This window comes from Pinus tabuliformis, chromosome 6 (assembly GCF_031772625.1).
Source record: "Pinus tabuliformis cultivar Carrire ecotype Pingquan chromosome 6, CPIR1, whole genome shotgun sequence".
NCBI lineage: Eukaryota > Viridiplantae > Streptophyta > Pinopsida > Pinales > Pinaceae > Pinus > Pinus tabuliformis.
In genome coordinates this window covers 1,802,446,839-1,802,469,517 of record NC_142292.1, presented here as the reverse complement: position 1 = coordinate 1,802,469,517, position 22,679 = coordinate 1,802,446,839, and the positions used below count along the sequence as shown (strand labels likewise).

Genomic DNA, 22,679 nt, shown 5'->3' with positions numbered 1-22,679 from the left:
CTACACTCTAGAGCCCACTAACATCTTAGGTCCCTCAAGGCTGTGGGTTGAGTGGCTAGACTCTAGATCCCTCTAACATCTTAGGTCCCTTAAGGCTGTGGGTTGAGACAGAGGTTTCCTGAGCCCTATAACAGCTTGAGAAGAGGCCATCCTGAAGTAGAAGTAGAGAAGGACTTGATCAAATACATTTAGTTATTGCCTCATTCGACAGAGGATTTTGGACTCCCTATAAGGGGGTGAATCACTATGTGTGCATTTGGAGGTGAGGTGGGTCACCTCTGGACTTCCTGCGTTGACAAAGAAAGAAGAAATCAACTAGTGGGATTGAGGAAGGAGGTCCTCTGGAGTCCCTGTTTCAATTGGTAGCTAGTGTGTAGTCCCAGAAGCAAACAAACCCCTTCTTAGACTCTGGAATCTGGCTCAGGGGTGACAGCTGCAAGTAATAGTGGTTGTAGTTATCTATGGTTGGGTGGAGAATCTTGGTCCCAGACTCAGTTGGCCTGCAAACTTAAAGATCAGTGTTGTGCATGTTCACTCATCTTTTAATGAATCGTATTGCATTGTTGTTAATAATGGTTTTGGGACTCGGGACTATGTTTGTGTTGTTAATTCTTGCATATGTGATGCATCCTTGTGGGGATACCCCATTGATATATGTGTTCATTATATATATGTGTGTGTTTGTGCTTGGATCTGGAGCAAAATCTGTGAAATGACTAGTTGATGGTAAACACAGAGTGTTTGAGGCATAAGTGGTGCAATAAACAACATAATAGTAATGTCTAAGCTATAGAGTTGAACTGAACCTAAATCTAAACAAAATGCTTAACTGAGTGAAGACTAATGCATTAATGAAAGTAAAATAACTCCATGATATGTTACAGGCCATGGTCGAGGCCAATAGAGCTTAAAATAAACCTTGAAAAGCAATGGGTTATGAGACCCCTTTTTTTATTATTACACAATTTACATGGAAGACCCTCTACTGGGCACTCCTGGGCAGAGTCAGTATTTATTTATAAGTTGTTATACCGCCAGGCAAGCAATGTATGAGGGTCAAGAGCATTTCCCCGGGGCCAGTCAAACCCTACAGCTTTACCTAAATGTCCTGCAATCTAGCATTTTGGGCAAGCTAGATATCTATAAGTGTCGTCTTCGCATTGTCGGTAAGGCACCAAAAGGTGTGGCATAACGACAAGGAGTTGCTCGTAGAGTGTAGATTTTGGAAGTGTTGTCATGTGGCAGGGGAGGTGGAAACCTCTCGGAAGCTCACACCAAGCTCATGGTAGAAAATAGTTGCAGGAGCACCTACACTGCTATGCGAGGAATTCCCTACCAAAAAGCAGGGAAGGCCCACAAGTTGGGAATCCATTTATGAAGCTAACATCCAAGCTCGAGAAGGGTAACCCCATGGGACACCTTAGAGTGACATCAGTAGAGTGGAAATATCTTAACATAGATCTGGGGTCTACCAGACCTCTGAGACAGAGTGAAAGTTGAGAAGACTAGCTCGAGGAAGCCTGTACAGTGGTAGAGCTTGTCTTTAGGGAGATCGCAGAAATCCTTAACTAAGACATCGCATGAGGCAGAGTTGAAGCTCCATGACTGAGTCGTGGCGAGAAACGAAACGAAAGGATTTCGTTTCAACGCCAAGGAGCAAAAACTGATCTTTATAGAAAAGGTTTGGATAACTTTATCTTTTGTAGGTCAGAACCTTAGGCAGGAAGGCTTCCTATTGGCAGAGCCAGATTCTCCTTTCATAAGATTAAGAGATTGGTGATGTGGCTAGTAAAATCCCAGAAAGGTTGGATCTCGTAAGTTAATCTCATTAGTCGTCGGGAAGTTTGTCACTTGACAGACCCGAGATTGTCAATAGACAGATCCTGTAATGGTAAACCGATGTCAGGAACCACTGTCCAAGTTAGACCCCAAAATCCCATAACCAATTGTGAATTCGGAATTAAATTAGAGTGTCAAGATCCGGGATTCGGGAAAGCAAAATCCCGAAAGGTCGGAAGTCTCGAGGACTCTCGGAGCTGGAACCCCATAACTAAGCATGGACTGAATTAATTGAAGAGTCCAGATCCAAGATTGAGGACTTCAAGAGGGACAGGTGGCAACACATTATTGTCTAGATATGACGTGAGCTTGACATGTCAATAGACCCATGGCAAGCAGTCTCGGCATTTTCAATTACCGAAGAGTCCATGGGTGAATGCCATGTGGACCTCTCACAGATCAACACATTGCAAGGATGATGTTAGCACAACGTCACCCTAGCAGTGGGGAATCTCGAAGTTCGGGATCTCGCAACCTTTTCTGAATTGAATTGTTGAAGAGTAGCAAGCACCTAGAACCGTCAAAAGGCAACAACAAAAGGAATCCCATCTCTTGGGCCTGTTAGCTGACGGCACATGGGTCCTAAGTGGTTTTGGAAACCACCTTCAAGACCACACGCGTTGTTTTCCAAACCGGGGAGAGTGCCCTATAATGGATCTGGGTCGTCGATTAAGGTGATGAGCAGTTTCATCAAACTACCTCTCAAGACCACCTCACTCGTTAAAGTTCGGCAAGTAGGGTGATGTCGAGACCGTTAGATGCATGGGAGACTATTCTGAACCGTCACCCTTGATCAACAATTGTGAGTAGTGGCATTTTTTATGCATCTCCCAAGTGTGTCATCTCTCTCATTGGTTGTACATGTTCCCTGTCTGCCACCAATCTGCTGAGCTGACCTTGATGACTCGCCAATTTTGATCTATCGACAGGCTGTTAGGATCAGGCATACAACCTACTTCAATTTGAAAAAAAACATTATCTTTTTTTTTTACCCCACACAGACATGTTACATCGCATCATAGATCTTTGGTACCCCATGTTACATCGCATCATAGATCTTTGGTACCCCATCTTTTCAATGTTAAAGGAGGGGTTGGGTATGTTACATTTGGTTGTATAATGTGTTTTTTTAGGACTCAACAAAACACCATACTAATTTTGTGACGAAAAGAATAAGTACTGAATTTTATGATAGCGGAGATTAGTTGGGAAGGTTTTACCGACAATACTAATGCTGAAGAATTATTCATTGAAAAAGAATAGAACCGCGATATGAAATTTTTCATCAACAGCAATATGATTGTAATTTTATAATTAATGACTTTTATATGCAGTTATAATAATTAAAGAATTTTAGATATAAAAACTAAAATAAACTGCATTTAAGGGATTGAACTGTTTTTAATGTGAAAGCATTGTTCTCTGAATCCAAGCAAGTTATTGTTTCCAATCCAAGGGGGAGAATTACCATGTGCACTTTTGATTATCAATCATGTAAAACAAGGGGCACCCGAGTGCATGGACCGCGCGGTGGGGGTTGTCGGCTTTCTCGCACCCCACCCGCCATCGACTCCGGTCAATGTGTTGCTGCGCAGTTTCAGCCATATACCGGAGTATTGTGATTTGATGTGTCTCGATGTGACTGCTGATGTACAGCTATGTGACTATGTATATATGTAATAAAAAGAGGGCCAATATCGCTTCTTCTGGGAACTAGCCCCACCCTTTTTTCAAAAAGGGGCACTCTCACTGGTGATAATCCTCATTTTCATTAAATTTCTGGATCAATTATGTAAATCTGTTTTATATGTACTTATATTTTATCAAAATTCAATGTCATTTTCTATACTTCAGACATTTCATCTATAAGGTTTAAATTATTTTCTGTATAGTAGTCATGCTCTATTTTATTCAATGCACCGAATTCTTTGTGGCATAGCCCTACTTTATTTTATCAATTGTAGCATATTTTTTGCACAATGATCTTTACTCCATTTTCTTTCAATAGCATTTGCAATTATTTCATAAACAACAGTGGCAGTAAAATTCTGTAGCAATATTGTAGTAGTAACAATATATTTATTTTCTGCAATAGTGTAAATGTTGAATTGAATTCGTGTAAGAATAAAAAACAGATTTTTTTATTTTTTATTGTTAAAATGCTGTAGAAATTAATTGGCAATTTTTTTCCCCAATAATTAACAAATCTAACCGTGAAATGTTATTCTGATTTTTTTGTAATTATTTGTATATTACTTGTTAATAATTTGTAAATTCACTTAAAAACTAGTAAATACAAGAAAAATGCTTATATAGAAGAACATAGTGAATTTATTATATCCAAATATGAACATTTATTTAGCTTCTCATACATTTACTAATCCAAATATGAACATTTATTCAGGTTCTCAATAAACATTAGAATATGATATTAGATATAAACATATATTAAAACAATCAGAATGACAAAAACCAAGACTTTTTATTAAACATACATTTTACACTGAACACAAACACTAAACAGAACTTAAAAATGTAAATATTATTTTAAAGCACATATTAACTAGCACGCACTAAACAGAACTTAAAAATGCAAATATTATTTTAAAGCACATATTAACTAGCACGCACTAAACAGAGCTTAAAAATGTAAATATTATTTTAAAGCACATATTAACTAGCACTAATGTACTAATGTACCTCTAAGCTAAGTGACCTTTTACAAGCCATCCAAATCATAGGCAAGATGAATCACTTGCACAAGTAAATACCTTTCAAACAATTAAATACATTTTATACTTGGATTTAAGATAACTCTGTATAATGACTCAAAATACTAATTGCCAAAGAACTATACCTAACCCTTCTGACAACTCATCTGTAGTTTGTAGTCAATTGGGGTCTAGCATGAGTTGACAACTCATTTGTTGTTGTTGTAGTCAATTGGGGTCTAGCATGAGTAGTTAAGAAGTGTTATCTTTCCCACTTAGAATCAATTCTTGTAAAAGACGTGAGTACGAGTATATTATTGTATTTGCCTTGAGCATAAGCACCAAATAGATTTCTCAAGATATGTTCTATTTGAATTCTTGTAAAAGACGTGAGTATGACTATATTATTGTATTTGCCTTGAGCATAAGCGCCAAAAAGATTTCTCCAAGATATGTGCTATTTGAGTTTACTATGGAAATTCCTCCAATTCCATCAGGATTTCTAGCCAGCACTAGTCATTTGCTAATTTACTTCGAAAAGAGCACTACTTCCTTGAGTCGTTGCATTGAACATATTTGTAATTGTAGTGTGAACGAATCTTCAAATCAAATTACATTCAATCAAACCTTGGCAACACCCCACTCCACTCTGCAAAGTTGACCATGTAACGTAAATGTCGAGACTCAAAAAGGTGTTGCTGGACATGGAAAGCTAGCTACCCATAATGGCTCTCTCTAAACTCATACCTGGGACCAACAGTGCAAAGTTAGGGATTGGCCAAAGAAAGCCCTTCTCTAAACTCGACTCATACCTGGGAACCAACAGTGCAAAGTTAAGGGATTCGCCAAAGAGCCTTAATCACAGTTGCTGCCAAAATCAAACCTTTAAGGTCTCCTTTTAGAGACCCTAAAAGTAGATGAAAGTTGAATCAATTCGCATAATGGAAAGGAAGGTTCATTTATGCATGGAAGTTCAAGATCTTCCCCTTCGTACTACGTGTTGCTTTAAGTCAGAGATGCATGATCCCAAAAGCACAGGCTTGCAATGCCAGGACCAAGAACGGCCACTGTACTATATGCAAGGCTGTCAAACAAGTGACACAACACCATATATTTTCCTTGGCCCAGTGACACTTGAAGATTGCATAGTCATTTCCAAATATCATCACAAAACACGTAGGGGAAAGCACTAGCAATAGAAGGGGTTATTTGTTTGTCGGCCGACTCCTAGCACCACTACTATATTTAACATGGGAAACAGAACTGCGGAATTAATTTTGAAATGCTCCTAGCACCACTATTATATTTAACATGGGAAACAGAAATGCGGAATTAATTTTGAAGATGTTTTACCAGAATCATAACTATTAGACATAGAATACTAACCCTAGATATTTCGCTTTAGAATGAAACTAACAAATGTTATGGGAAACCCCTAATCCCTTCCCCGTTTCTGTCTAGATATGTTTTACCAAAGGAAACAGCTTGGAAAAGTTGGAAATCCATGGAAACCTTCATTCCCAGATAAATGGCGTTGCCCTAAAAAAATAGTTGAAAAAAAAACCAAAGCCATCTGAAGTAAAGACTTCTGCACACTTACCTGACAACCTAACCAAACCAAAATGCTAACTGGCCCTACTAACGGAAAAAACGAAGACAAAAAAAAAAAATTATGAAAGTGTGTTTCCTCTTAATGTTTCATGTTAAATAAAAAAATATAGGAGAAAAAAAAAACAACGCCTAACTTGTATAAGGCTTCTAAACACTAACCTAACCTAGGCAAAATGTTAATTGGCCCTAAAACTGAAAAAAAGGAAGACAGTCATTCATAGAAATTTACGTTATTGAGCCATAAATATGAAATCATGGAAGTTTGTTTCCTCTTAATATTTCATGTTCTTTATTTACATGTGCGCACACATTGACCTCGTCAAGTGTTGGCATCCTTATAATATGCTTCAATTTTGTAATCAAGATTGAAGAGGTTACTAACTAGATTACTTAAGTGACCTAAAAAAATTAATAATGTAAAGCATCTAAACTTAGAAAGCCTTCTAATGTATTTTTGCTATAAAAGTCATTAAAAAAGTAATAGAAAACCTCCTTAACTAACAGGGAAAGTATCCGATCCAATTATCAATTTGGGTTACCAAGAAGTCCTAGGAAATTCTCCAATATCTTCCCTGATTTGATTAAATTATTGCTTTATTTTTCAGCCAATGTGTTTTTGTTTGACTTTCCTGGCCATTTCAGTGCCTATCTTCATAATTTACCATTTCTGTTTCTGACTCTGTTTCAGTCTCCTCAAAACCTAAAAACCAGGATCACAGATTTGAAGGATATGCAGGATTAGTCCAAGATTCTAGGAGCCTTGCAGCAGGAACTGCAAGGATCAATCAAAAAGATGACTCAGATCAGCAGTGCAACTGCCATAACTACAGTAGAGGTCAACCAAAGCTCAGAACGATATTTTAGACCTGAGGTTTAAGACATAAATCTAGGAAATCAGTGAAACTGATGTACTGATTTTTGAAAATGTACCACATCTGAGCAGTAACTACATAGAGTGTCCAGTTACTTAGACCTTATATGCAGTGCCTGATTTATCCTCCTTGCTGAAAAAATCTGGGGACCAAAGACATTTGTCATTACCTATGACACATTGTAATTTTGCATAAATAAGTAACAGTTTGGCTGTAATTAAGCCATGTCTCCCATCTCATCATCTGAATACATGTCATTAAGGCTGATTGTAAGTAGACGCCATATTGTAGCAGTGTAGCACTACATTACACATTTCTGCAATACCTATAGGCTGCATATTTCTGACCTTGTTAATAGAAAACTACATAAAAATAAAAAGAAATTGACAGCATGATAACCGTAAAAAAAAATTAAATCACAAGTCAATATACATGTATGTTAAGATTGACAGATCCGGGAGCCAAAGAGCAGTCACTTTTAAATTTAAACAGATGAACTGCAAAGTCTAATTATATTTATCAGAAAATCCCCATAATATCCCAATCCCTGAATTGAAAAAGAAAGAATATTAGCCACTGAAGTTATTCAGTGATGATTCAAGATAGCAACAAATTAATAGCTTAGTATTGTCAATCGACTAAATAACTGAGGTCATTTCCAACATTTGATTTTCTGTTTTATGCCACACAAATAACCAATTGGACGATAAATAAAGTATTTGGGTTCCAAACCACAATGTTATGAAGGTATTGCCAGGGGAACATCGTAATATTTGATATTGTGCATCTATACGATACAAAAAAACAGATCCAATTCCTTAGAACCAATGGGAAAAGATTGATGACGGAAGATTGATGCAGGAAGACTCATTAGCTTCTTTTCAATGAGAACTGTAAATTTGACAACTTCACGTAAATTATACAAAACATGACTTGCAATGTTAGGAGGCAATGTGTGAAGCATGATGAACACATATATACCAGTTTCCATCGACCTTTTCAAAGATATTTGTAGCTACTTGTTTGCCCCAGTTATTGCCACTAGTTCGCACAACCTCTAAGCATGTAATAAAACCAAGGTTTCCTTTGATGTAGACTTCCACATTTTGTAATTCAATTTGAAGTGGAAGATCCAATTCAGGTCCAAAAGTCAACTCCCAGCTTTCCATAACAATATCATACCCAGAAATACAACCAGCGCCAGGATGTATGCAGTGCACATTATTTCCCTTGGACCATATCATCCCCATAGCACTCAGGTCACCTTTTTCAAATGCTTTGTAAAATCGTGCATTGGCAGCAAGAATACCTTCTTGATTGTTTTCATGAAGCAACCGCAGGTCATCACGAAGTCTTGCAGCTCGTGCATAGTCCTCAGCCTGAATAGCATTCTTCAGCTCTACCTCCAATGACTGTTCATCTAATATTAGATTCTCACTTCCTGATGACCCTTCTGCACCTTTACCCAAGCCACTGGAGGATTGGGCATATGATAGCCACTGATGCCTATTCCTGGAAACTGCACTGAATGACCCACACAAAAGGAACATGATTTCCTAAGTTTAAATGTACGAACAGAATTGCAGATATTGATAATGTTTGCTTGGGTGTAAACAAGTTTATTTTGAATAGTAATTTATAGAATTAACCAACAGAAATAAATAAAGCTGCCATATTTAAAACTAAGAAACATCATTAACAAGTAAACCAAGTCTGCTCTGGCAGACATGATACCAAATTACCAATCTCACTGTCTTCCTGCTACTAACCAATTATCAACAGCTATGGTCTAGTGCGGCTCCACCTAACCAAATACAATGATTGAAAATGTTGACAGAATTTAGGAATTTACCAAAACTAGCAAAACCAAATGCTACGCTCTAAAAAATTCTTCCCTCGTATGTTAATTTACATCATACTACAATAGACGCATGGCTCATCTTAATGATTGCTTTGGTTTCTGCTGTTCATAATTAGACCAGACTTAACTTCCTTTCTTAGGTATAGCAGGCTTGACTTCCTTTCTCCTCTTGTATAATCGGAACAACTACAACTGGCATCTTAATCATCAATCAGAGAAAATGTTGCCTCCACATTGTAATAAAATTGGAGGATGAATTACATTGTTGGATAGCGTTTTCTATTTTATGGAATGAATAAAAAGGAAAACATAAAATTTTCATAGCAAAACCTATTTTCATAGATTCGTGTTGCAAGATTTCACATTTCTGTTATTTTTTTGTTTTGGATTGAAGAAGAATCCCCCTGTTAGCCTTACCAATGCAAGTAAATTGTGCCTTTCAAGAAAGGAAATGAAACTCTTGATCTAGTTTGGCCATGTTATATCTCTTTTGGATCAGAATTAATCTCTTGGTTTTTTCTTATAACCTTAAGAGGGTCGACCATAATCTCAAAGAAGATATATGGCTTGTTGTTGACATATTAAAAACCCTCAGGGTGCCCCTCTCAAAATTCACATTTATGAAATTTTGTAAAATTAAATGGGAGGGGTGATACTACTTGTTTCCCTCATGACTAAGATGCATTTGGAATCACCCTCTGAACCTTGGGTGGCATGCAGGATAGAATAATTTGCATAGCCTTCTTGCCCTATTGTTGATGTATGGGATGAGTGTTAGTTTGGTTTATTGCTGGTCTCTTTACTTTCTGTTTGTTTTTATGCCCATAACCCTACGTTGCCAACCACCTGTTCCAGGCATCGGAATTGTTGGTATTGTTGGTGTTTTACCCCCCTTTTCCTGCATCATTGATTATTTACAAGGTTTTATCGGTGACTAAGAGCTGCTGTCCAATTACTTGTTCTTAGGGTGCTTGGAAGTAGCCCAGACACCCCATAATTGCCACTTTGGTATTATTAATAGTGGGCAATGCTTGGGAGAAGTGCAAACCTACTGATACGATGGCAACATGCTATTATGAGAGACCTTGAGAATAGTCCAATCAGCCTCTTCAATCATATGCATGGGCACTTTACAACTTGGGGCACCTGGGAATATTCCAAGTGACCAATGGTGCAGCTCCTGGGTATGCATTGGCTATAAAATCTGAGTTTCCTTGTTCACATTGTGAACAGTATGGTGCACCTACTCCCAAGGCAACGATAGGATCTCTGTCCTGGTTGAACTTGGAATGCATACAACTTTGGATGACTAGAACATTGGCATTTATTTGTCTTGGATTCACCTTTTTTTTATGGATGTGGCTTGACTTAGATGGACTCTGGTGGAGTCCTATGTGTTTTGGGTTGGATTGGTTAACCGATGTATGATGTGAGTTGAATCGGATTGATGAGTCGATATGATAGTTGACAATTATATTAATCGATATGATATGATGGCAATGAGCAACACATTCATGACTCGATGATCTGTAAATGCATAGCCTATCACTGTTGGAACTTGGAAAACCCCACTTAAATCTTCTTGGAATTGAACCATTTAGGACAGCATTCAGGAAGAAGATTCCAACACTTTTCATCTACGCATGCATCGACATCACAATAGTTGCAATGCTTCTTGGGATCTTTCCCTTTATTGTTTAATGGCTGCAATTTCTTGCCTTTGCTTTTGTTGGCCACTTCTTGATCCCTTTGGTGCCCCTTTTTGTATCCTACTCGATGTAAGAGCCTTCTTCCCTGCTTCATCTATGCTTCTTATGTTCAAAAGCTGCAATTTCCTTAAAATAATACTATGTAGACCTCCAAGGTACATTTGTTGAGATGCCAAACATGATAGCTAGCTTATTGAACTTGAAGATTTATTGTCGAACACCTTGTCTTTGTACTTGCTCTTGTCAGTAATAGTGCCCTCTCATGAGTTTATCCTCTTCCTAACCACGAAGCATATAGATGACTCTCACACCATATCCAGCCCTCTTCAAGCAAGCAAAAGAAATCTTGTGTTTCTTTTTTACGTTGTATGGGCTGAAATATACCTGAAGTTGCTTGAGTCAACCACTGAATTTTCGAGCATCTATTTTACATCATGGGGTTGTACAACCACTTTGAATTCCATTTTGAAAAGTAAAAGTGGGGTTGCCCTATTTGAAACTTCTTCCTTGAATTTTTGCTGCTATACTCCCTTTCTTCTTGGACACTACCACTCACCTCTTGCTAATGGCACGGAATTCCATGCTTCTTGGTGAGGAGTTGCACCAATATTTCAAGGCTATTGGCAATTTCTGCAAACTTTGCATCAATTTTGCAAAGTGGGCTTCAGTGGAATCCTTTCATGCTTCTCCATGGCTGGTTGAGCTTTCCAGTTCGTACTCTCTATTTCAAGCTCATATGGATGAGCATATCCTCCTTCCATTTTTTTCTTTTGTTGGGTTAGCATAGACTTGAAAAATTGCATCACAAAGACAAGGAACAACCTGCTCTGATACCCAATATAAACTTTGTTATTGTAAAAACCTCACTTAGATCTTAAGAAAAGAACTACTTGCTAGTATTTAAATACTCCTGCTACTATGCCCAAATTTATGCCCAAACATGCAAATAACTATGCTCCATTAAAAAGCTGAAATACATATTGTAGAAATAAAGATTGGAAAACATCGAAAGCAAATGTAAACGGTAGAAATATACACATGATTAACACACAATATACCCTAGAGAAACCCCACCTTAAAGAAAATTACAGCTCTTCAAAGCAACTGCTTGATTATTCTCTCTCAACTTAAAGATAGATTCAATCTCAAAAACACCCTCAAATTAAAATTGCTGTGTTTTCACACAACTAAAACTCAGCAATCATTGCAAGGGTTTACAGATTGTTAACATGACTAAAACTCAGTAATCATTGCCCTACCCCCTTTCCATAGCCTCATTTTTTTGCATTCAGAGGATAGTTGAACCTCCAACCCCTCTTTTTCCAAAAGCCTACAGACCTGGACTGTTTTATGACATTTTCAAACACCAGCAATCGAATTTCCTTCTGACTTCTGGTGGGCACCTGTGGACATGTGACAGCTTGCGACATTGAAAAAAACAACAAAAACAGACATCATATGCCAAAAATACATTTTTTGATCCTTATATTTTAGGGGGGACAAGGAAAATTTAGAGTTGATTTTTGGTAGACGTGCCATAATATGTTCCAACATGATCCAGTTACAATATCATACAATTTAGCCCGTATATGGCCAAGACATGGCCAAAATTAAGTTGACTATTCCTCCACCTTCTTGTGCACCTTGAAATATATACTGGGAACACCTCCATGTCGTTCGAAGGTTTCATATTAGTTCTATTTCAGATCATTCGATGACATGATCTCATAAGCAACAACATTTGACCTTTCATGGCTTTTTCTTGTTAAGCTACTTCGGAGAATTACATCTAGCATCAATGTTGTCAAATTCGCAATGTTGCTAAACTCTTTTGAATTTGAGCCAACTTCTGAGTTTGACTCTTTACACTTTGACAAGATGGAATTGATTCATATCTTCTAAGTTTGACTTCGCCTTGAGTCATACTCGCTGAGTTTGACTCATGAGTCTCAAAAAGCCAAACAAGTCATACTGACTTGGAAAGTCTGATTCGTGAATGGGTTTGAATCTCAATAACTTGTCTATATATGTGACAGATAAAGAACAAAAACAGAAAAATATCAATGTTGCTTCTTGTTAAATTTCCATGAAACTCTGCAACACTTAGATGAATAACTGAAAACTGAAACCTAGTTTACTTTCACCAAGATATAGTCTCTTAACAATTAACATTTCATATGCAGCAGAATAAAAACACATCACACAAATTGACACACTTACTTTTCTCAGAAAACCGAACAGGGAAAACCTGCTTGCTTAATGTGGTATTTTATTGATTGTCTTGGAGCAATTGAATATATTACAAAGCAATCTGTCTCTCTTGAGAAAGTGTTCTGCTTCTCTCACAAATCTCAGCTGATATAGTTGATCTCAGCCTGCCTTGATCACTGCTTGATCTCGGCCCTCTAGCTCACAACCAATCCTCTGCTGCCTCCTTGACTTGCTCTGCAAACCCTGCTTCCTTGCTCAATTCTGCTCCTCCTTCCTTGTGCACTTGGCAGCCTTATTCTCTTGCACAAATTCCCTATTTCCTAGGGCACTTCAGGTCCTATTTTCTAGCGCACTTGTGCCCTATTTCTCAGGGACCTTCTGCCTCCTATTCTTTAGGACCCAGCTCCTCAACATTGGGCGCAATCACCTATTTCTTAGGGCACTTTCTGCCTCCTATTCTTTAGGACCCAGCTCCTCAACACTGGGCACACGCGTTCCTCCTAACTGAAGCCTAACTCATGAGCTCGTACTCATGAGTCATACTGATAGAAGGACACTTCAAGGTCTTCACTGGCTAAGGCACAAGCCAGAAGACCTTGGTTGCTACATTTTCAACACTTGTTACTTTGACGCGATTTTACAACAGACAAACGTGCACTCAATGGGCATTGTAAATTTTTATATTAATCCAAAACATCCTTTTATCCCAAGTCACAGATTTCTGTTTTTTGGCCTGCAGCCTATTACTGGAAATTTAAAAGTGCTTCAACCAGGCTACCACAATAGACATGATAATTTATTGATGGGATTCTATTGCTCTATCAGGACATACTTCTGTAATTTATTGAACATTTCAGTTTTGCTGATTGGGCAAATGTGTGCTAGTGTTGGATACATAGACCTCTGCCACAGCTCTAGATCAAATGCTTAGGACTCAACTTTAAACTTGCACTCTCTCTTCACAAACAGATCGAAGCATTGCTATGATAACTGTACATTCCGTTCAGCCAGAAGCTAAAACTATATAGTTGCAAAGAAAAACTCTTATCAGATATAGAAATAACTAAGACAGAATTGTATAATGCATATCAACTTTGCATAACATAATATATGATTTGGCAGGAACCCCAAGTCTAAATTGTTGAATAAAATGTTACAAGAATAACACCCGATCAGGGTAAAGCCAAGAGGTATTAATGCCCTCAAGGTCACACAATCCCGGATTGATTATTCTTTGATAAGGGGATTGTACGCCTTGAAAGTTACATCCAATAATAGTTTCTTAAAAGATATACAAGTTTGCACCAAGTTGTGATAGAATCAGGGGGCGAAGATGGCTTTGAAGTTGTGCGAAGGATCGAACCCGTGGTCACAGTTAGGGTTTGGATAATTTTCAACAGTCACCTGCAGCAAATAGTCGTAGGCAACGGAGAAGAGAGGTCTTATCTGTTTTAGCCTAGGGCTAGAGGCGTGGGGCTCGGGCAAGTGTTATACAGTGAGAGTGCGGAATAATTGTCGGGTATTGAGGAGGCTTCAGAACATCTGAAGGTCAACTTTCGTCGCTGAGATGGACGAAGAGCTGGTAGATTATTCTTCAAATCCATTAGGTTTTGTGCCGATCTAGACAAAGTTTCCACCTCAGCATTCCGATATGGAGCCATGGGGATCATATGGGGCACCAGTTATGTAGGTCGCCTCATCTAGGTATTCTCCGAAGGAAGTTTATGGAAGCCCCGCAACCCTAGGATTTGAAAACCTACTACTGGCATAAGGGCAAAGTTCTCTAGGGTTTCAGTGCACAGGGAATTTAGTGGACCCTATATTGGATTATGTACAGCAACAGTCAGATCTTTCGGTCCCATCCCCATCATCCTTGCAATTTCTGGAGAAATGCTTAAACCCTTGTTCGACAGATTATGGATTATGGCCAGGAACAGAACATTGGCAAAATCCACATAACTCAGGGTCTTTGAAATATATCTATGGCTCAAACTTCAGGATGTTTTGTCGAGATCCCTATTCGTAATTCTGATTGTCATCAGGGGGAGGCTAGGGTTAGCAATTTTGCAAACATCCTCTCGCAAGACATTAGAAATGTTGATGAGGGTAGATAGAAGAAGCGAGAAAATAAATCAAAGAGCACTAAAGTTAAAGAAAGAGGGAGATTGTTGGTTCTAGGGGAAGGCATCAAATTGGATGAAGTCATGGACACGGTGGATCGTGTTCTGGTAGGGAGGGTTCATGGGAGAAATTACACTTCGGCGTGTCTGAAGAAATGGGTCACAGAGGTTTAGGGTCAAGTTTTGAAAACCCTACCAAATGTGGTGACTATGACCAAGGGATGGTTTGCATTGTGGTTCATTAGGGCTAAACATGCATCATGGGTATTGACGAAATATTGGCATATTGAAATGGTCCCTGTTATGCTGAAGAGATGGTCACCTCTATTCGACCCAGAGAGAGAACAACTGGGGGCAGAACCAATTTGGGTAAGAATGCCAGGTTTTCTTCTTCAATTCTGGACCGAAGATGTCTTCAAATGTATTGGGGATGATTTGGGGATTTTTTTTAGATTATGATAAATCTTTTGTAGAATCGAGCAAGATGACGTTTGCACGTAGATTGGTTCATCTAGACGCCAAAGAGAGGCTAGTGGAAAGCTTGAAGCTACAATGGCGGGGACTTACCAGATTGCAAAAATTGGACTATGATGGGGTACCATTTAGATGTAGGAGGTGTCATGAAGTTGGACATCTCTACAAAGAAGGTCCATTGCTTGCAAAAGGTAAGACAATAGCAAAATCTTTGGACGGCAATGAAGGTTCACATGGGAATGGAGCAGGCCCAAATGACATGCACCAGACGCCACAAAAAAGTTCGGTTCGACACAAGTTCCCTCTTCCCGACCTACATCTCCGAGGGTTACTCGCGCTCGAACTTCAGCAACAGGTCCCTCTTCAAGTACTAATCTCTCTATCCCATCCTTGGAACCTAATATTTTGTTTAATCCATCATTCTTCTCGTCTGTATCTTGTCCTACAAAGAATGTAGGGATGGTCTTATCTTTATGTGATTTAAGTTTGATTGCTTGTCCCTCGATCTCAGTTCCTGTATGTTGCCCGGCTCCTTTTCCTGCCATCCCTGTAGTTTCCCACGTATTGATGCTCACGAGGGAGGATACCTCTTCCGATTCAAATACAAGCCATAGATATAACTTGAGATCATTATCCAAACAACCCATAGTTGGTGGTCGAGGCTTAGGTATCTCATCTCCTCCAAAGATCCCCAAATCCTCTCGAGGTAGAGAGTCCTATATATCGAAAGCTATTCATAAGGCCAGTATGGATGTAGCGGAAGGTAGACAGTTATCACTTGATGGGGTTCTTAGAGCAAGAGGCAACCCGAAAATGGTTTCCCGATGAAGTGGTTATCTTTTAACTGCAGAGGGTTGGCTAGCCCTGCAAAAAAACTAGCCCTCAGGAGGTTATTAGAGTTGGAGAAATTGGATGTGATCTTTCTACAAGAGACACTTGGGGCCAGTGCCCAAATTATAGCGCTTCTGGAAGCTATCAATCCGGGATGGACCTTCCATGCCATAGATGTTCGAGGTAGATCTAGAGGCATTATTGTAGGCATAAACTGCAGATCGATGAAGTTAATGAATATTTGGGGGAGGGAAGGCGTTTTAATGGCAGATGTTTTTTCTGAACAATTAGGGATTGACATTAGGATTGTTAATAGATATGGTCCCTATCACAATCGTGTGTAGTTCTAGAAAGCAGTTATGGGATCTTCTTTCTTGCAGGTTGACAACACAATTTTGGTGGGAGATTTAAATTTTTCTATGGGCCATGCAGAATCTTGGGGGAGCCATGCACAAGTAGATTCACTCACGAACTTTTTTGAACAGATTCTAGAGAATAACAAACTCATTACTATAGAGGTAGCTCGTATTCAACCGATCTGGAGAAATCAAAGATTTGGGGATGCTATGTTAGCAAGGCACCTTGATAGATTCCTAATTAAGGAACCACTGATGGATAAGATAGAAATGGTTAGGTAATGCCAAGTTGGTTCGGGAGGAATATCGAACCATTCGCTTATATTCCTAGAAATAGGAGGTGTATCTCCAAAACCATGGGAACCTTTCAAAATTTAATTCGACATGGTTAAAGGATGAGGATTTTCAAAGAATTGTTAAAGAGATATGGCAGGATAGCGTGCAGATTGAAGAAAAAGTCGTTGACAAAACACCTGGCTGAAAACCTTTTACGCCTTAAGCAAAGGATGATAGAATGGGCTAAGTCAAAAAAAAAAAGGGCGGAGAATCCCTCAAAAATATTGAATCTGAATTAGCCAAGTTAGAAGACTCAGGTATGACTCTCCTAAATCCAAGTTTTATGTTACGCAACTAGAAGCAAAGGAACTCAAAATATTAAAAGAAAAGGAAGAAAAATACAAAAAAATTCAACAACATGCAAAAGGTCAAAAGGCTTTCAATACTATATGGTCCTTAGAGGATGAGGAGGGTTTCTCAGTGTAATCTTTCATAAGCTTAGCAAATCTGGGTATTCATCACTTTGGAAATTTGTTTAAAGCTCCACAAGAGGCATCTCTGGCAGAGATTATAAAGGTAGTTAGTCTCTTTCCATGATTTGTAAATGAGGAAGTAATTGAAGACCTGAATAAGCTAGTGACTATGGGGGAACTAGAGGCAGTGCTGAAATGGTTTAAAAAGGATAAGAGTTTGGGTCTGGATGGATGGCCTGTGGAATTTTATTTGGCTTTCTTTGATTTGATAGGTCAAGATCTTCTTAGGGTGATAGAGGACTGTCAAAAGACTGGGAGAATGTATGATGCATTCAATGCTACGTTCATAGCCTTAATTCCCAAATCTGATAAGCCTGGCACCTTTAATGATTTCCGACCTATTTCTGTGTAATTGCATATATAAGATCATCACAAAGATCATTGCAAATCGCATTAAGCCTATTTTATCCCAGTTATTCACCGTTTTGGACACTCGCCAAATTCATGACGTAATAGGTATTACACAAGTATTACATAGACCTCTCCAAAGCATATGATAGGACCAATAGGTTGTACATCCGGATGTTGTTAACTCATCTAGGTTTTCTTATGAATTCATTAACTGGATAAGGTGTTGTATTACCTCTATCTCATAGAGCATTCTCATTAATAAATCAGCATCAAATTTTTTCCATGTTGAACGTGGCCTCAGGAAGGGATGCCCTTTATCGTCGTTGTTGTTCCTGTTGGTCATGGAGGGTTTGAGCAGATTGATCTCTAAAGAAAGGAATCAGGGGAGATTCAAAGGTGTGAAAATTGTTGCAAATGTCATCTTGATTCATCTTATTTTTGTAGACGACGTAGCATATATCAAAGAAGCAATTCACCTTTTTGGACAATCACCAGATTCATGAAGCAATAGGTATTACACAGGAAGGTCTTCACTCCTTAAAAGTTAAGAATTTGAATAAAATGATCTTTAAAATTAACCTCTCCAAAGCATATGATAGGACCAACTGGTTGTACATCCTAATGTTGTTGTACCTCCGGATGTTGTTGACTCATCTAGGTTTTTTTATGAATTCATTAATTGGACAAGGTGTTGTATTACCTTCGTCTCATAGAGCATTCTCATTAATGGATCAACATCAAATTTTTTCCATGTTGAACGTGGCCTCCGACAAGGATGCCCTTTAGTTGGTCATGGAGGGTCTAAGCAAATTGATCTCCGAAGAAAGGAATCAGGGGAGATTCAAAGGTGTGAAAATTGTTGCAAATGTCATCTTGACTCATCTGCTTTTTGTAGACGATGTACTCATTTTTCTGAATGGGACCATGAGTGATTCTATTGTTTTCAACTTTTCAACCTTATTCTTTTATTCTTAAATTATTTTGTAAGGCTACAGTGATGGAGACTAATCAAGAAGAATCCACTTTATCTGTTATGGGTTGTACATAGTACGAAATAGCCTATGCTAAACAAAGATTTCCATATAGGCATTTGGCCTTTGAAGATGGGCTCAAGTATTTGGGTTATCGGCTCAAACCCAATAACTACAAAATTGCGGACTGGATGTGGTTAGTAGCCAAGATTGAAAGCAGAATTAATGTCTGGCATCACCAGTGGTTATCTAGGGCAAGTCGTCTAGTTCTTATCAAATCAGTATTGGAGGCCATCCTTGTATACTAGATATCTTTGTCATGGATCCCAAAAGGGATTATAAATAGAATTCAACAGATATGTTGTAGACTTCTCTGGAGAGGGAACAAGGAAGGCAAGCCTATTGCTTGGGTAAGCTGGGATCTCATTGCCATTCCCAAAAAATGGGGAGGTTGGGGGATGAAAAACCTTGTATGTTTTTCTAAAGCCCTTGCAGCCAAAATGGGGTGGCAACTCCTAACTTCAAACAATTTATGGTTAGAGGTGGTAACCAGAAAATACATTAGTCCACAACATATTGAGGAATGGATTAGAGTGCCAAGATGGAACAGGTTGGATGTCTCTACAATTTGGTGATCTGTCTTAAATTCCTTTGAATATATCAGAGCGAGTTTGGCATGGAGAGTAGTAGTCCACAACATATTGAGGAATGGATCAGAATGCCAAGATGGAACAAGTTGGATGTCTCTACAATTTGGTGATCTGTCTTAAATTCCTTTGAATATATCAAAGCGAGTTTGGCATGGAGAGTAGTAGTCCACAACATATTGAGGAATAGATCAGAATGCCAAGATGGGACAGGTTGGATGTCTCTACAATTTGGTGATCTGTCTTAAATTCCTTTGAATATATCAGAGCGAGTTTGGCATGGAGAGTAGGATCAGGTGTGAAGGTTCGTATTGGCATGGATGCATGGTTGGGAAGTGGTAATGCACACATCCTTCCTCCTGGACTTGTACAATTCTTGGAGGTATCTGGTATACAGACTTTAGATCACATTGCAGACACAAAAAATTCTACTATCTTTGGTCAAAAATGGAAATCTACACAGGATCTTCAGATTCATTTTCACTGGCATGAGGACTGGGATATTTACATAAATGCACTGTAAGAATACATGAGTGGGAAGACAAATTAATCTGGGCTATATCTCTGCATGGCAGATATACTCCAAAAGAAGGATACTCCTTTTTGTTGGTCATGAACAAATCATGTTCATTGGCATGAGGACTGGGATATTTACATAAATGCACTGTAAGAATGCATGAGCGGGAAGACAAATTAATCTGGGCAATATCTCTGCATGGCAGATATACTCCAAAAGAAGGATACTCCTTCATTTTTGTTGGTCATGAACAAATATCCTTTCAGGGACCATCCTGGTGTATATTATATAAGAATAATATAAAATCAATCAATTATGATATCATCTATTCTTGCATTGTCCTACAACAATCCAAACATGGAATCAGATATATCAATCTTTGGCAATCAATATCAGAGGGTAGGGGGCAGGGAGACACTATACAAGTAGCTTGGGAATCATGGTGGAATAAAGTCCATCCTACAAAACTTCGAAATCTGCCCCTGTTGGTATGTTGAGGTATTTGGATAGGAAGAAACCAACACATTTTTCAAGATAAGGCCCCTAACTAGACTTACACCTGTTCCCACATTGTAGCTTTATATAACATGCTCCCGGAAGATTAACAAAAACAGCAACACAACATTTCTGTAAGAATATCATTGACCAGACTTTTCCTTGAGCATATTTTGATGGTTGGGCACACCAAGATGGCTGCAAGAATATCATTGACAAGACTTTTCCTTGGGCATATTTTGATGGTTCGGCACACCAAGATGGCTGTCACGGAGGAGCAGTTTTATATTTAAATGAAGGTCATTATTTCAAGATGAAGATGGATTTAGGGAGAGGCACAAATAACAATTCAGAGCTAAATAGCCTCAGACTTCTCCTTATATTTTCCCTTGAGAAAGGATGTCGCAATTACAGATTTTTGTGATTCTAAACTTGTCATTAATTAATTCAACCTTCAGTCAGAATGTCACGTGCACACAGTCAGAAATCATATCTACAAGGAAAGGAACCAGATTTCGACAGTCTTTCCAAGGAAGCAGCGCAGCAACTTACAGCAACCTATTGGTTCTTGGATGATTCAGGGACAGCTTGGACAGGAGTTCTATCAGTATTTTCACAGGTCAGTCATTGATCATCATATCAGTATTTTCACAGGTCATTCATTGATCATCAGCCACAGGTGGCAGCAGCTACCTGAATCTACACAGTTCATAGAAGGATCTCTTTTTTGTATTTATTTTTTTGCCTATTATCAGAACTATGATATTGTATATTTTATTATGTATCTCATTTTCAGTTACAGTTATGTAACAGGCACTTCATAGACTCGTCACTCTATACAGAAAGCCGCATACATGGCCACCAGTTTTGACATATGCTCCTTTTGCAGCATGTACAGGGTGTAATTTCAATATTTTATATAATGAAAGTTACGAGGGAAAAAGTTTGCACCCAGTTGTATTTGAAAGTTATTTACGGACACTGGAGATGCTTCTCTAACCATGACCATAATCTGAAACATAAAATTGGAATCTAGGGTTTGGGACCCAATAGCATTCAGCAAAGAAAATTCTGAACATTGCTACCTAGCTAAAATAGGTTAACTTTCGTAAATGCAAAATTCACATCTACCATATCGAATTCTAGGGCTGGCATTAGCTCTGATTTTTTATCACATTCTTTATTGTGAAGGATTTCCCATTCTTTATAGGGAAGGATTCCACTAGGGTTTGTAAATGTCGTTGTGCAAATAAACCTAATCATGTGAGAAAACTGACCTGAAAAAGTAGCATACGGTGTAGTTAAGAAAATCGGGCGGTCGGACCGTCCAGTAAACGCCAACTTGGGTTTCCCCTTCGAACCCATCGGGACAGAGAGCAATGAAACTTTGGGAGAATGGTTAATTGTGGCCGCCGTCGAAACCTGGAAGTGAATGGCCGCCATCGTTCCTGACGACAGGGAGCTATATGTAATTAAAAACAAACACGGCCGTTAGGCGTACTCTTATGAATCCAAAGAATGCCTAGTCTTCATTAGAACGACTGCATCTCTAATATTTCCATATCCTTCTGTTGGCTTTGTGTTTTAGTAAGTGCTGGGGTTCAGCACTCTTATACACCCACACAACTAGAAAATTCGTTACCAATATCTATCCCACAACAGAGCTTGTATGTTGTCTAGGGTTATGTATCTTGTGGTATTTATATCCTGAATCAGTTATTTTTTTTAAATTTGAATGCCAATTGTGAAAATTTACATTCTAATGATTTTACAAAATATTTAATAATTAATATAAGTAAAATGCGACAATAAAATGAATTTTTTCCATATGTATTATTTTGAAATTTTTAATGAGATTAAAAGGTACATTTAAAAAAAAAAGTATTATTTCATATTTGTTTTATTTTAAATGGTTTATGTATGGTGTGTAGGTGTGGATAATAAAATTTATGATTAGAAAAGAATATGTTTTAAAAATATTTTATGATTAGAAAATTTTATTTTTTTATTTGTTATTTCACGTTTGTAGTATGGTAGAGATGTTGTAATGTTATATTTTTCCATTGGCATGTCATGTTTTGAGTGGTTAAATTACATAAAATAAATAATTAGAAATAATAATTAAAATGAAATAGAGGTAAAATAGTCAATTTATAGTTCGTGATTTCTTAGTTATAGGTTTTGACAACTCATGGCATTCTTATATAAGATTGTATACTAGCAATTGCACCACATATTGCAAAGGAAACCGGGAGCATAGGAAAGAATAGCATAGAAGATAAAAGCAAAAATTT

General features: G+C 38.2%; 1 protein-coding gene across 1 annotated transcript; it reads right to left on the bottom strand.

Moving 5' to 3' along the window:
• Window positions 1-7,770: 7,770 nt before the first annotated feature.
• Window positions 7,771-22,059, bottom strand: LOC149266232 (Nuclear transport factor 2 (NTF2) family protein). Its single transcript, XM_089430186.1, has 2 exons — window positions 21,663-22,059; window positions 7,771-8,552 (listed from the first exon to the last, which is right to left on the bottom strand). Exons 1-2 carry the CDS (start codon window positions 21,826-21,828, stop codon window positions 7,975-7,977), a joined length of 744 nt encoding a protein of 247 aa, XP_089286312.1. The 5' UTR covers window positions 21,829-22,059; the 3' UTR covers window positions 7,771-7,974.
• Window positions 22,060-22,679: the final 620 nt, after the last annotated feature.